General features: G+C 41.2%; 1 protein-coding gene across 3 annotated transcripts in view; it reads left to right on the forward strand.

Annotated features, from left to right (window-relative positions):
- The first annotated feature begins 4244 nt into the window (after window positions 1–4244).
- Window positions 4245–16642, forward strand: part of atp8a1 (ATPase phospholipid transporting 8A1) — a 168929-nt gene continuing 156531 nt past the window's right edge. For all 3 annotated transcript variants that reach the window (XM_080415274.1, XM_080415273.1, XM_080415275.1), the window contains exon 1: window positions 4245–4566. In XM_080415274.1, coding sequence (XP_080271400.1) covers window positions 4518–4566 — 49 coding nt within the window. In that variant the 5' untranslated portion in view covers window positions 4245–4517. The remainder of the gene's footprint in view (window positions 4567–16642) is intronic.

Genomic DNA, 16642 nt, shown 5'->3' on the forward strand with positions numbered 1-16642 from the left:
TGTGTGTGTGTGTGTGTGTGTGTGTGTGTGTGTGTGTGTGTGTGTGTGTGTGTGTGTGTGTGTGTGTGTGTGTGTGTGTGTGTGTGTGTGTGTGTGTGTGTGTGTGTGTGTGTGTGTGTGTGTGTGTGTGTGTGTGTGTGTGTGTGTGAAAACAAGTGAATCCAAAGCATTATCAACCCAGTGCTTTGAGTCATATTGCCATAAGGGTCATTCTTTTCTTTTCTTTTCTTTTCTTTTCTTTTCTTTTCTTTTCTTTTCTTTTCTTTTCTTTTCTTTTCTTTTCTTTTCTTTTCTTTTCTTTTTTTTTCTTTTATGAAACCCAGCTTGAATGTTTGTTTAGAATGAAAAAGCCTTTTAAAACCCTCTGTACTTAACAAACTTGACCTGATTTGGCCCTGTATACTTGGTCTGCTCTTTTTTCCCCTCTACACCAAATCTCAATCCTGAAAATAGCCGATTTACAAGCTCACAATGCGCCAAGTTATGACCCGTTGTGGGCTTGTAGATCTGCCTTCTTTTTTTTTTGGTCCCTAATAGGGATACTGCTAGGGTTTAAAAAAAACAACAACTAAGGAAAAGAGTATCAGTGCAAACATTGTTTGGCCACCCTGATAAATCCATAGACTATATGACAGGTTGTGACAGGGTATAGAGAGACAGGGGGATGTTGATGGGTGAGTGAATAAGTCATCATTTAGACTGCTGAAACACAAAACCAGTGCACACATAATCGAAGAGGCAGGCTTCTTGTCTCTGTTGCTTAGCAACCTCATGAGCTACAGAACCAAATCCCTGTGGTGGTGTGCTGATGCTGTTGAATAAGGCGGAGAGGAGGGAAAAAAAGGAAATGTTTGGAAATTATCCTTCTCTTATAGGCTTTAGAGTGGAGGTGTTCTCAAGTATAAACACTCAAGTGTTCATTTCTTATTTGTCGGTGACATTCCTGACTTCATGTACCTTGCCTCCTGCATTCATGAGGTCACGGCACAGAATTGTTTGTCTCAGCAGAATCTACCAGGTTTAGACTATTGGGAATATTACTATCATTTTCACTCACTGTTATTTATTTATCTATTTTTGGTTTCACAACAGGGATTCACAAAAAGACTCAAACACAGATTTTGTGTGGCCATGCTAAGTTTTGCTGCATTGCTTTCAAAGCCAAATGCATTCTTACATTGTAGGTTTTCACAGACCAGCATCCTGTGAAACATTCCCTACTAACATTTAGGTCTGTAAGACATCTAAATACTAACTCAATTAATCATAATGGATAGTTTTATGCTGAAAGAAGCAGAGAGGTGGCAATGTGTCTGCAAGCGATAACTACAGTGTCTCAGCAGATATGTGCAAAAAACACAGGATGCCACACACATAGCTTGATGAAAATGACAGTAAACAATACATTGTGGGCTACATTGGCATATCTGCTGTAACACTGCAGTTCTCTCAAGTAACTGCAGTGGTGCTGCTGCTGTACAAATGCTGCCTCCAGTGTGATTAATATTTCAACTGCAGTGAAAGTATTGTACAGGTTGACTTACCATAGCCAGTCAATTCACAGAAGAGATAGCATAATTTCTCCCCCTCCCCCCCCCTTTTTAGGGTGTCGTACACTAGCACATTTGTTGTGCATGGGTCTGTGTGCATGTGTCTGTTGTTCTAAGTAGGATTTTAATAAAAGCAATACCAAATGAACATCTCTCTCTCTCTCTCTCTCTCTCTCTCTCTCTCTCTCTCTCTCTCTCTCTCTCTCTCTCTCACCTTACAACACAGACGGATATGTTACAGATATTGACAAAGGATTTAAAGGAAGTTGTAAGCTCGGGTAAGTCACCCTGGATTAGACCTTCTGCTCTGAGCAGGTCTCTCTAGAGACAATAATCACATAATAACATGGTGACTGCTACAAGTGTTTTAATTCCCATACTGGCTGCAGGCTGCTCAATATGGGTGGTCTGTGTAGAGCTGAATAACATAATGCCTCATGAAATAATTGTTTATTTAGCATTTTTTAAAGAATATAAAATAATGTATAACCCAAATAGCCTAATGATTGTGCTAGAGGCCTAATATTTCTAGTTAACGTGTGCAGTCTTGATTAAAAAACAATGACTCATCATATAACATGAAAGCATAATGAGGTCATCAGAGACTATATGTATTGTTCAGTAGCTAATGTGCTGCAGTGCATATGTATATAAAGAAAACATTTTAACTTAATAGGAGATTGTGAAGCAATTGTATCACAGTTATCCTTTTTTTGGTATGGATTTGTGGAAGATATTATATTATATATATTATTATTATCAGGAATTCAGGATGCTCTCTGACCCAAAATGATCTGAAAATTATCACCAGAGAACATGGCCTCTGACTATGGATCTTCTCTGAAAGCACTTTTTCAATATAATGATCTCTATAACATAACAATAGATACATAGATTAGGCTACATTCAAAAGATGGCTCGTTTGATGATCACTTGCCGAAGTCATAGAATCATTCATTCATGTTTGTATATTTCATAACTAGCTGCACGCATTTGACCTGTCAATCATTTTACCTAGTCTATCATTATCCCTTCTCATCACTAAATGGGAGGTCCTGGATGCCATTATAGCCTTTTGAGATAGTGTGTGTACGTGTGCGTAAAATATATGCTAAAAATAAATTATGCCATAATAATCGTGTATTAGCAAATGTCAAATTGATAACATGAATCATGATGACAGATTGAGTAACAATCAACCTATATCTTGAGGGCAAATGCTTACTAATATTTAGCTTTCAACGCTTTATGATAATAATCCCAATTAACTGTACAACAAACGATGAGTAAGTTGTGATGACGTTTGGTCACAACATAAATAGCAAGTGAACTGTATTTCTCAACCCCACTACAACCAGTGTTGCCAAATTATGTGAGAGAAACAAGCACCAGGCCTAGGAAAACAAGCCCAGATGAAGCGACTATGGGCCACATGAGCACTTTAAACACATACGTTAAATAGCAGATCTACAAGCTCACAATGCGTTGCATTGCAACGCGTTGTGAGCTTGTAGATCTGCTATTTTCAAATCTGAAATTCTGAATATTTTGGCATATTTTAAAAACGCAAATCTTATATGGGGGACCCTGGCACAAAATATTTATAGATGGACAAATATATTAATTTGGGGGTCCTTGACATGAAAATATTTGAGAAACACTGTTTAAACGACATTAGGAAACACGCTGAAATAAGCAACTACACTTTAGAAACAATTAAGCCCAAAAAACCGCAACCACCAATATTTGCAAGCAACTTTACAGGAAAAACAAGCCCAAAGTCGCTTATAATAAGCGGACATGGCAACGCTGACTACGACTACTGCAGTGGGAATCTCCACAGGACTCACCAATGCAGCATATTTGGGGTAACTGCAGTATTTATTCTTATCATCATCTTTACAAAACAACGACGTCTTGTAAAAAAAAAACACCCTGGCATCTTCATTTTTCCCAGCCCAGAGTAACTGTATATATATATAATATTCTAATGTCGTCGCATAATGGTATATATATTAATTTCCATGAAATGCCCACCCAACCCTTGCCGTTTGTACAGATAGTACGGTCCATATTATGAAGCGGCAGCGTCCCCCTCATTTCAGTTTATGTGAAACCGTGTTGGCCAGTGTTGCCATGTCGGCTTATTATAAGCGACTTTGGGCTTGTTTTTCTGTAAAGTTGCTTGTAAATATTGGTAGTTGGCGGGTTGCGGTTTTTTGGCTTTGTTTCTAAAGTGTAGTTGCTTATTTGGGCTGGTTTCCTAATGTTGTTTAAACCAGTGGTTCTTGAATATTTTCATGTCAAGGACCCTCAAATTGTATTTGTCCACAGTCCACCACCCCTCCATCTGAAAATATTTTGTGCCAAGGACCCCCCCCCCCCCCCGCCCCCATACAAGATTTGTGGATTTAAATTGTTAAAAGACATTCCAATTGTTTTCATATTTCTTCTCAAGATTTGTTTTGAAAATAGCAGATCTACAAGCTCACAACGGAGACTCGCGAGTAAATATAGCTGATGTATGAAAAGTTTAAAGTGCTCATGTCGCCTAGGGCTAGGCAGCCTAGCCCTACAGTCGGCTCGTTCTCATGCCGACTTTCATGTCTCAAAATCGACTTAAACCTGGTTGCTTGTTTCTCTCACACAATCTGGCAACACTGGCTTCAGCTATTCCGGCCGCGTCTTTCTCTCTCTTTAACAACCCACTTGATACACACTAGGATGCAGGGAGACGCAGCCGTGGAGTCGTGAGGACGGAGGACATGGTCGCTCGACAAATAACGAATGTTCACAGTTAAAAGGAGCCTTTTACTGTCCGCATGAAAGAGGTTGTTATTACTTCGTTGAACGTCGGCTGAAATTCCTAGACGGGTGAGAAGAGGCAGCAGCTACTGGGGGAGCATAACGCATAAGAACCGTTAAGCGGCGTTTGACAGGTGCCGTCGCCCGGCTTTGCGTGGAGAGATGCCGCCAGTCCAGAGAACCGTGTCCGATCTTCGCTCCCGTGCTGAGGGTGAGTAGAACAGAGTGTGAGAAGGAGAACATGTCAAAAATAATTGTACATAGTCTCAGCTATTGCTGCAAGAAGGCCAGTTCTCTGTGACTACATTAACTTGCTTGCTATAGCTAGCTCCGAGTACCCAGCTATAAATGCAATTTGGTATTGATTGATTGAATACTTTATTAGCAGTTTGCAAAAAGGGTACAGATTAATACCAAAGGATGCTAAAAGGATAACCCAAGAAAGCCTATGGCTTGTTTCCATTGGGGTCCGGTCCTGTGTATTCAATTCATAGCCTGTGTTTTCAATTCATAGCACCCTTAAAGACAAAGGGCAACTTCATATCCCAATCCTATCCACCAATTAAACCAATGATATTTTTAGACAATATGCTCAGGTAGGCAGGTGGACAGGCCACTGCCCTCACGTTGAAGCTCTTGTCAGCAGTGACATTTATTGCCACAGGTCTCACACAGTATTGTTGGCCTTGGGATTTGGGAGCAGTCACTTCTTCACAGAGGCTCAGAGCACTAGTTTTCTATCTCACTATTTGTTTCTGACAGGGACTGGGACCACCATAAGAGAATACTTCTGTTGCTAGATTAGATCTGGTACAGGATTCTGCAACTGACAGTATAAAATATACTGTAGGAGGAGAGATAGTGAAAGCTATGATCTGAATAGTGAAATGATAGTGAAAATAAACTGGACACCCTGGAACCGCCTCAAGGACCCCTGGGGACCACATTTTGAGAACCACTGTGCTAGAGCAATAGGATGCGTCTACATAACATAGCCTAGGTATAGTGGATTGAATACACATAAACCTTGGTTTCCTAATGACTGTATTACTTGGTGAATTCAGTTGCTTGCATAAATAAACCGTGCATAAATAAAAGTGTATGGCTTATGGAAAGGTGAATTTGCACAGTGCTGAAACTTTAGACATTTATTCAGGTGGATGTATACTAATGATTTCAATGTCCATTTGCCTGCACACCAAATGACATCCAAAAAGAGTTAGTTAATTATTGTTTTTATTTATAATATGGGCGTAGCCAAACAAAGTATATTGATCAGAGCTGTGGCAGCTGTTTCACTGTACTGAATCAAGTTGCTAAATAATCTGCCAAGTGACTTGTTTGTAGGTAATGTAGGCCTGCTTCCATTTATTATTTCCTTATAATTATGCTAATCAGGAGGAAACTCGTACAGTAACTTGTGAGTATGGGAAAAGTAAATTTCATATTCACAACCCAGGAAATGTAATTTCAATCAAACTGTAAAATATGACAGTCATTGAAATATATTCTACTGTCATGCCAAAAAGTGGCAGTCTTTGTAAAAGAAGTAAGTTTAAGCAAGTTTCATTTCATGAAACATGAAGCATTGTGTAAGCAGTATTTGTCATCTGCAATAGGTTTTGTCTTTATCTTTTTTTTAGATTACTGTACTGCAGTAATTTTAAATTACTTAATCATCTTTGGACCACTGCTAAATGTGTATCGCATTATCGCTGTAATTATGACACTTTATTACCCTCAAGGGTCCATGTATTATGTCGAGCGTATTGTAAATAATTCAGTGCCAGCATAGATTCCATAGAGGACTCTAGGACTGTTGACCGTTGATGTTTCTGCAGTCATAAGACCGAATGCATGAATAATGCAGCAGCTAGTGCTGTCACCCATAGCCCCCTGAGGAACATACCACCTCTTTTCAGTTACAAAGGGCAAACATTTTACTTCTCTACTCTTCCTCAGAGCCAAGGCCATTCATTTCCATGTCTCGCCATCTGCCCCCGCCCTCACCAACACCCCCACCCTCCCATCTCTGATTAAAGAAAAAAGTGTGTTTTTCTGTGCGAGCAGAGCTTTCAATGTTAGAATCAACATTGATTTGATTCCAATGGTTTGCCACCAGACTATGGGCCTGTCTTGCTCCTGTACATCAAGCGTGCCAGCCTCAAAGCTTCTTTTCTCAATGTGTCTATAACCCTCCCCTTTCCCCCTGGCTGACTGTCTGGTACAGGTCGCTGCCCTTTTTATCAGCTTGCAGAGCTGATCAGTAAAGAGACGCTGCAACTTGTGGTCACTTTCTCATCACTTTTTCCTCATTCGCTGGCCTTGGTAAAAGGCCAGCCAATGAGGACTCGCCAATGGCTTCCTATGTTCCTCTCAAAATATGGCATCTAAACAACTACGTAGCATATGGGATCTAAGCATGCAATGTTTAGAGTAGTCACTACAGATGCGATACTGTGTCCGGCCACTGTATATATCTCTATGGTAGTATATCTCACTCGGCCAGCCAATCAAAGGGCGCTCAGTTTTGCAGAAGCAGCCATCTTGTTTAGCGTTTATGCAGACAGGATCACAGACTGGAAAATATGCTTTTATTAAAGGATAGAAGAACACAAAAGTACATTACTAAACACATGTATGACATAGTGTGTTTGGTCAGAATACTATGCTGGCCATGTTCGATGAAGAAAATGGGTATGGGACGTTTTTGCCGCTGAGCGCCATGACGGTGGAGTGTCCCTCGTTTGTGTTCCATGTATGTGTGAGTGGAAATGATCGGATCTAAACTCGGACTGAACGGTAAACGGAACCCAGACCAGCTTTTAATATTTTTTTGGTAATGTTTAGTAAGAGTCATGAGTTGACTTTTCAAGGGCTTTAGCTTGCTGCAAGCTGATCTATATGACTGTGTCATTTCTTGTTTTGCTGAGAATCCCTGCCATCTAGTTTTATTTTTTAATCACCACTGTGTGTCAGGCAGCCTTCCATCTAGAAAGGGCAGGCCTCTGCCAGGCTTACTACCTCTAATCCACTGGTGGCCTGTCCCTCAGCTCTGCGTGAATACACTCCTCATCCTGGCATCTATGTGCCACCCTACTCCTCTGCTCCACTCTGCTTTGGGAATAACCAGCCTACCCACCAGCCCACATGCCCAGTGTTGCCAAAATATCCCATCCAGGGCTCAATGGGACATACAGTAGGTGAAGTCACCTACACGTTGATTTTGAATAATGACCAAGTCTTACAGAATTTACTACCAGAGCTCTTCTTTATTATTATAATCTGAAAAAGAGAAAAGCCTTAAGTATTACACAAATTAAAACACTTACATTTAAGGCTCACATAGATCTTTAAAGTAAGTGCCTATAATCCCAGAGTTCCTATTAATAAATGCAATAAAAAAATTCTCTTAAAAAAACAAGAATGGCATTTTCGGTTGTCTCTTGTTTTCCATCAATGGTTTGTTACAAACAATAATGTTGCAACAAGTTCATGTCTGACTCTCAGCTTGTGTTATGTGGCACCACAGGTAATGCATTTCCTGCCGTATCGATACAGTAACATCGACAAGCTTGACAATGCGCCATATTGATATTGTACTGATCACCATGTTTTTTTCCCCCCAACACTTAAATGCAGTAATAAATAACCTGTAATACATTTATAATGCATTGGGATGCACTATAATGCATTATATTGCATTGAGATGCATTATAATAATATAATAACATGTTGAATACAGGGAAGTTCAGCTTGTAACTTGGAGTTAGCAACATTGTTGTTAGCTATACTGTACAGTGTGATTACCTATACTGTAGTACCTACTGTTTAAAAAAAAGCCATGCACCGGTCTTTATCGCCCACCCTCCCATTTTCAATATTCCTGTTATTCTAGTCAAACTGAACCTCTCCCCCTCCCCTGTGCAGATTTTCAGCAACACCAGCTAAGCCTCCGTCTGTCTGAATAGTGGTTACAGCTGGGAGGGAGACCACAGGGGGAATAGGCCGCTCCCTTTTGACGGATTCGAGAGCGGCTCGTGTGCCTGGCGGATCACTGGTTCATAATAATGTGGCACAAAAGCATGCCTCTAAATCCCCTGTCTGGGTGCTGGCGGCGTGTCATATCAAGTCCCCTCCACCCTTACAATGCTGGTCCCTCCCCTTGCCTCAGCATGGGACATCATCTCCTCTCTATTTTACACTTCACGTCCTGCCTTCCATCACTAAAGCTGCAGCTGGCCTAATATCAATTTCTTCACCTACTCTATTTTCCTCACCTCACTGATTCTCCCTCCGTCTACGAGGCAAAAGAAGATCTGGCAGTTCGACAATGTACATGCACATGAACTCGTGCATGCACAAATGTGCTCCTATTCACATTCGTAGGCATACACGTGTACATGCGCACGTATCCATGCATGCATGCTTGCACACACACACACACACACACACACACACACACACACACACACACACACACACACACACACACACACACACACACACACACACACACACACACACACACACACACACACACACACACACACACACACACACACACAGCAAAGTGTCAAATAGTTTTTCATGGATTATTTTAACGTTTGGTGATCTACATGGTTATTGATCAGACCTATTATTGATTGAGAGGACCTGTCAGCCCATCGCAAGATTATGTATATATTTTTAATCTCTTGCACTATTTGTGATGGTGTATAGTGTATACCTGATATCTTCTTCACCCTTTCATACTATAATTCAAACGGCGCTCCAGAATATGCCTTCTTTATTTTTTCAGGGACATGGAGATGACATTACATTCTCTCCAGATGTTTATTCCAGATAAGGCTGGCCAAGTCAATGAATCACATTTTATTTTCAATTATGATTTCGGCTTCCAATGATTATGAAAACTACATTGCTCAAACGATTTATTGTGCCACATTCCATTTCGCAATGATGCTCTCATTTTGCCTTGTTATAAATCCAGCTCTCCCCTTTCCTTTATGCTTACGCACCTCCCTAAAAGCCCAAACTCACTCTAAGTTAGACTGTGGCATGTTGAGTTCAGCTTGAGCCAAAATGATGGAAACAGTGCCTTTGGTCAACAAGAAGGATAATTTAGCTTTTTGGAAACACTTTGGTTTCAAGGAGTCTGATGAGGAAGAAGAAATATTGTTCAAGATGTATTAGATTTATTTGAATAAAGTGGTCTGTGAACAATAAAGGAGCAAAAAAGTCAAAAGTTCCAAGAAAAAAGTTCAATAAATGTATGACGTTTCCAAAGTCAAGGCGTGTTAAATAATCATCTCAATATGATTCTTGCCATAATTGAGCCGCCCTAGGTCCTGTTACAGAGTGGCATGCCCATTGTAACTATTAACCACTCTGTGACAGGCCTTTATGGTGGAGCCATGTCATCACTAGCAGACCACAGCGGTGGCATCTCAGGTATTGCCTTAAACTAAAGCCTATTATCCAGGATAATGGATTTGATCCTATGATCTGCGGGTCAGTTGGAGCTCCTCAGTAATGACCCCCTTTTGTTCAGATGGAATCTTATTTACGATCCTGTGGAAAGCAGCATCACAAACATAAGCTCATACAGTGATGAATCACCACATAACAGCTTTGCCACCAGCTCAAAAAAACACAACTCAGTTCTGATCTCCCGCTGCCGAACACCAAATCATTTGTGAAAGGAGTATTAAAGATTGAAGGAAGAGGCATAAAGAATAGGGGTGTATTTTTCTGGTTGGTGCTGCTCGCCCAGTTATGTATACATCTGAGACATTTAACTGACAGCCTTATTGCTTTCAGTGAGTGTAACCGTAAAATAAAAATAAATTCAACAATATAATCAGCCACTTGTCCAAGGGGTTCAGTGGTCAGTGTCACAGCACTCAGACAATTGCTGGATTGTATTGGTGTTGTCTATGAAGATGCAACACGCGTGTGCCAGACGGCGGGACGACACAGCCAGTGGCCACTTGCACGTGCCGGGAGACGGTCAGTGCGACCCTGACACGGCACGACTGCAAGGTCAGGCAGTGAGGCGTCGGTCGGCACTCAGTGGGAAGGCAACACCATCAATGGTTAGGAAGATGACACCAGCGTTGCCCTTGGCCAATGCAGTCTCGTGCATTTTTATGACCCTCTTCCTGTTCAGACTTGATGTACAACTATGTCACTGTGGCACGGCTGCTCTTTAGCAGGTGGTTATGTCTTAATACTATAGCATGCTTGCAACAGCCATACACCCTATATCCCTTGCTATTTGCCCTGCCTGTCTGTCTGATTGCTCTCTCTTTCTCTATGTAGCTACCATCAACTCAATAGTTCCCGCAGTAAAAGCAGATTAGCTACCTGGTTGTTTGTTAAAATAGTGCATACACCCTTTTAATCAAGGTGGGCGCACCCTTAATCAACACAGTGGCAGAGGTGTTAAAAGAAAGAGACTGTGTGTGTGTATATGGCATTGTGTATGTGTAATGTGATCTGATCTGTGTTTAAGCTAACCACTGACACATCACATCAGGTCATTCGGCAGCTATTTTCCACTAGCGTGCATACGGGTTGTTATACGGGTTCTGCTATCACTCAAGCTTTCAATGTTTTTTCATTCATTTTTAGATCAGGGATCATTAGATGTGAATTGAGTTGATGAATTCTTGATTGCTTGATTTTTCTGGTCTACAGCCAAGTGTGAGATATCGACATAGAGCTTTGGAAACTTACCTAGCAGCATAGATCACGCATGACTTAACAAAACAAAACATATAAGTCTAGTCTATGAATGAGGTTTGAATATTTGCACAAGCGTATCTGTATGTGCCTTGAGGGTTTAATTTGAACAATTGGAGTGCTTTGGAAGTGAAGTGCTGCCTGACTAATGTTAAGTGCTGATATGATGGTTATCAACACAAGCAGTACTGAGATACAGATTTAGGTTATGTGTATATAGGTCAAGATCCAGTACACATCTTGCTTAAGTTTTGAAAATGACGTAAAAGAAAGGCGTTTTTTTTTTTTTACAGTGCACCACTTTACAGAAGCCAGTAGCTGGTGCTGGGTAAAATGGACAACCTTTCTAAATACATTACATTGCCCGTACATGCCTTAATTGTTTTGTCTGTGTGGTACATGTGATGACATTGTTTTGGGGTTAGTGTATGAAAAGGCACAGGGCAATGGGCGAAAGGCTATGATAAAGGAGAGACGGTCCACTCCTGCAAACTTTAGATGTCAATCTTAGCCAATCAGGATGGAATATGAAAAATCAAACGGATCCGTCTTGATCACATGACTATAGAGATCATGTACCGATATGCGTGAAATTTGGATAAAATCGGAAGGGGTAATATAATTCTTTTTTTTACATAAGTCTGCCTCCTGGTGGCGCTATAAAAGGCAGATGTGAAAAATGCAGGGCAAAGGTTTTTCCTTGGCCTCTAGGGAGTGTGCATACAAAGTTTTACACAGATTGGTGCAGTTATAGGTAAAAACACAAATCTGCCTGTTATAGCGCCACCATGTGGCTGATTTGAAAAATTTTAAGTGGCATTTCTTCCTTGACCTAGTGAAGATGTGTGTGCAAAATTACATGGAAATTGCACGGTGTGTTCATGATTTGAGGCATTTTGTTCAAAACGAAGCACTCCTATCAGGATGGAATATGAAAAATCTGAAAGACCAGTTTCGTTTAACACATCCACCGCCAGAGGTTAATCTCATAATGTACTCACCAGTGCCAAGGTGTTTTTGTTGTTTTTTTGTTTTTTTCATGTCGCCATAGATCTTGTTAAAATCCTTAAGATTGAGCTCTACACGGTCTGTTTACATCCGCGAGATCTCCCTGTATCTCCCAGTGAAGATCGCGTGTCAAACGGGGCATCCATGTTTGAGTTAGAGCGGATTACGTTAAACAGTGAAATGCGAGGAGAAAAAACTACAGGAAGAGAATTGAGTTTCAGTTTCGTCTGTAGAATGGGAGCGGGCGTGATCGTCAAAACCGGATCCCAAATAATTCTATTTCCTGTCATCAAACCGGAAACGGAAGTGGATCAAAAAAATTCCGAAAGTGCACCCGGACCGCGCATGCGCGAAAAGACCGCAGCCCGTAGGGCTACGGTCTCGGCGCTTAACAGTTGGATTTAACGGACCGTAGGACTACGTTCTTGGCGGTTAATGTGTTGTTAATGACTAAAGAGATACTGTGTACTGATTTGTGTGGTGTTTGGACAAAAAAATCAGACAAAATCTGTTGGAGTACTGTAAAAAAAATGGTGCAAAAATCGGCCTCCTGGTGGCGCTATAACAGGCCCATGTAAAACATTGGGGCAGAAGTTCTGCTCTGGCATCCAGAGAGAGTGTGCACAGTTTTGCTGCGATGGGGCCAACGGCGCCGGAGATTAGCTGTTCACAGGCGGAAGGACGGACACTCGGACGAACGGACTGACGGACAGGGTGCAAAACATAGTCTTTGCCATGCTTTTCGGCCTGGCGGAGACAACTACAGCTGCCCCATCGTTGCTGTGACAAGAGCTAGTTACACCACTGCGATACGATAAGTAACTTATGGATGGTGCCGTGACTTAGCCTGAGCTTGTATCTAGTATGTTTCTCTCATGTCTCATCCCATTTTAGGGTTGTGTGATACTCATGGATAGATATTACCTGATGTGCTTGCTAAAATATCTATCTGGCTTGAATGAATCAATGCAGGGATATGTCATTGTTTACATCTTAGCTATTATACTAAATGACACAATGGGATTGGGTGTAGTGGAATAGGAATTTGTTGTATTGATTTGAAACTAAGGGTAGAAAGTCCTAGGACTTGACATTGATCTGTCTGTGGAACAAAAATGTTGCCCGGCCCCTAATGAGGGTCACAGCATCTCGTGCTCACAAATGACCAAGATCATGCATGGTGCTGCAGAACAAATTGCAATTGATGGAAAGATAGCATACTTCTTTAGCCTTGGGTGGTTCATGCGGTTAGCAGTCAGGACAATCTCTTCGTGGGGTGGGCTTGGGGTGTTGGTATAAACTGGAACAGCTTAACATTTCCTGTTGTAGAACCAAACCTTTAGACATGTTAGTCCATTTTCTCATGCGTCGGTCAATCTTTCAGGTAAAAGTATTTTCACAGTGACTCCGCTGCTCCTCCCATTCATTTGTTCATGTCAGATAATTGGCGTGGGCCCTTGCGGAGCTGTTTGCCCGTGCCCTGCGCCTATTGAATCAACAGCGTGGGAGCCTGGCTGTGGCCATGCCACGTGTAGCTTCCTCTACAGTTTTATTGACCGACCCATGAGTCTCTCGGCTTCATTAGAGCTCGCTCAATACCGCCACAGTTAGATTAGGGCGCTGCCTGCCTGGGCCTTTCACTGGGAGGCCAGAGAGCTCCTCTATCATTTTGATTAGCCTCAGGCTGACCATGAGCGTTTATAAGAAAGTAGCATACATTGGTATGCCTTAGTCATGCAGGCACCTGGAGTGAATGGTTGCAGTGTAATCATATTCATAGTAACAACTATTTACTTGAAACAATGGGACTGTAAAAATCTGTCGTGCTGTAGACATCCTCTATGATGGCTTAATTTGAACTCCAGCATCAATAACCAGAACGACCCCCGTATTAGAAACAGCCTAACTATGATATTGTTTGGTGCTGTCGCCCTGAGCTTTGAAACAATCACTATGCTGTTATAGTTATAATTGTGTGCTAATAGTCCTGCCCCATTTTACTGTGACCATTTGTTAAGGATCAAGAAACGTAGATGTAGTAATTCTGAGTCGGGTCAGTAGGCCTAGATAGCTGCCGTTTCTCCATAATGTTGTATGTTTGTTTCGTGAAATTTATATTACCAGTCCAATCACCATTACATAGCCATCCAATGGGCTTCATAATATGTAAGTGAAAAATAAAATCGAATCATTTTGATCTCAGGATCCACATGGGAACCGCGTTGCTCCAATGTGGATCTCAGACTTCATGTGGCTTCCTGTGACATCAGTCATCTACAAGTTGCCTGATTAGTGCCCCATTGACTTCCATTAAACAATTAAAACATAATGTGAAAGAACTAGGCCTGTCCCCGACTAAGGATTTGTTTAGTCGACTCTAATTGGCGACTAATTGCCAATAGTCGACTGGCAGTCGACTAATAAAATACATTTTATTTCAAAGGGCCAAGTCTACACAGTTTGTTTTGTCTCCAGCAGAGTTTCTAGTGTCTATCTCTCTCTGGAAGAGGTTGCACATGAACTCTGCAGCCGCACTGAGGCGCTCCAACACAAACAATACCAATACAAAGACGAGGAATAAGAAGAATAAAGTGGAAGTTACGTGAAAAAAAAGAAGAAAAAAAAAGAAACTTTTTTTTTTTTTTTTTTTTTTTTTCGACTAGAGTCGACTAAGAGACACGCAGTCGACTCGGACCCCCCGCGACTAACCAGTCGACTAGTCGACTTAGTCGAGGTCAGGCCTAGAAAGAACATTAGTGGAGGTACTTTGAGAGATGCCTACAGACACACAGACGCATACAGACCTCACCTCTGAGGAGCCACACGGTAAAAAAGTATAATATTGTGTCTGTAGTTCGGAATTAACCCAATTTACAATTTAGGCTTAGAGTTGCAAGATCAAGTAAACGATATGAACCCTAGTCAACAAACAGGGTAAATGGTCACGTACGTAAGTAGAGTGCAAAGTAAAACTAATTACTAAGTGCTACAAAGTAATTAGGATACTCCTGACTATCCAGGTCAAGAGACAGGCTGTTTAGGGAAACATGCCATGGGATTGGGTTACTATTGTTCCTGTCATGATGCCACCATGACCATTTAATCTGCCCTATGTTAACGGTTATGCAGGAACTGTTCTAGGCCACTGTCCACCACCCCTGCTTTATTTGAAAAAAATACAGTAGCACACTGCATTATCAAACTTTTTTTAAATCTCAGCACAGGAATGTAGCATGATGTATCAAAACTGTGTGGAAACCATAGCTCATCAGAAATTCACATGCTGATTCTGAACTGGCTATATGATTATGGCTTTCCTTGAATTTTGTCTGGGAATGCATTTAGATTTTTAGCTATAACCATCATTTTATACTTTGGCTATTCAAAAATAGCAGATATACAAGCTCATAGCCAAAGAAATCCCGGATTGAAAACTTCAATAGGACTTATTTATTTTTGCTATATTAAGGCTATAAAAGTAGTTATTAAAGCAAAATTATTTATATAAAAAGTTTTCCATTGTGATAAATATCGCAGCTTAGGAAATCATTTCTGTGATGCCTCTGAGGGTAACATTTTCTATGTCTTCTTGGTTCTAGAGTAAGACCATTTCCATTCCAAAAAGAAAGGAAGGGAGAGAGAGAGAGAGAGAGAGAGAGAGAGAGAGCGAGAGAGAGATACTGGGAAAGTGAGAGGAGTGCCAAGCCACGCTGGGCCCAGTTTTTCCCCCAGTGGGCAACCCCTTCCGAAATACGTGCCCCCTTGTGACCATTGTTCTTTCCGTCTGTCTGTTGGCTGACACAGGCAATAATCCTGGCATCTGGCCTGCGTCCAAACTCATTACGACACTTGGTGGCATTGATCCCTCCTCCGGAGGCTTCCCCTCCAGAGCTGTGTAGTGCTTCTGCTCTCTATGTCCGCTGAGCTGAAACAACCACCGCTTTATTCTAAGTTTAACCCATTCAATCCGGGAACTTACCTCTGTCATTTCATTGAAAATCTTTGCAAATCTTTGAATACATTTTTTTAAAGCTAACATTTGTAACTTTCAAATGTCTCAACAAATGTCTATCAACTATTGTTACTATATCAGTGGTGCTCAAATCTTTTCTTGTCAAGGACCCCCAAAATTATGTTTTTGGCTGCCGATCCTCACCAAAATATGTTGTTCCAGGGACCCCCAGAAGCAGAGATTTTAGTTGAAAATGTTTCAAAAAAATATATGTATTCAAAGATTTGCACAAATGTTCAAAAAGTAGCAGATCTACAAGCTTGTAGCACAGCACTCGTGCCGCCCTATGAGCTTGTAGATCTGCTATTTTTGAATAGCCAAAGTATAAAAATAAATGGTGATAGCTAAAATCTAAAATGAATGACACAGATGCCTTCCTGGATTGAATGGGTTAAGGACCTCTGTGTTAATAATGAACAAAGTCTTTATTATTATTGTATACCTTTCCCCCCCATCTTTTACATGCTTTGATTTTGTTTACATGCCACGAGGTTGGCATGGATGACCTGGTTAGTAAAAA

This window comes from Gymnoscopelus braueri (genome assembly GCF_963280865.1).
Source record: "Gymnoscopelus braueri genome assembly, chromosome: 20".
NCBI lineage: Eukaryota > Metazoa > Chordata > Actinopteri > Myctophiformes > Myctophidae > Gymnoscopelus > Gymnoscopelus braueri.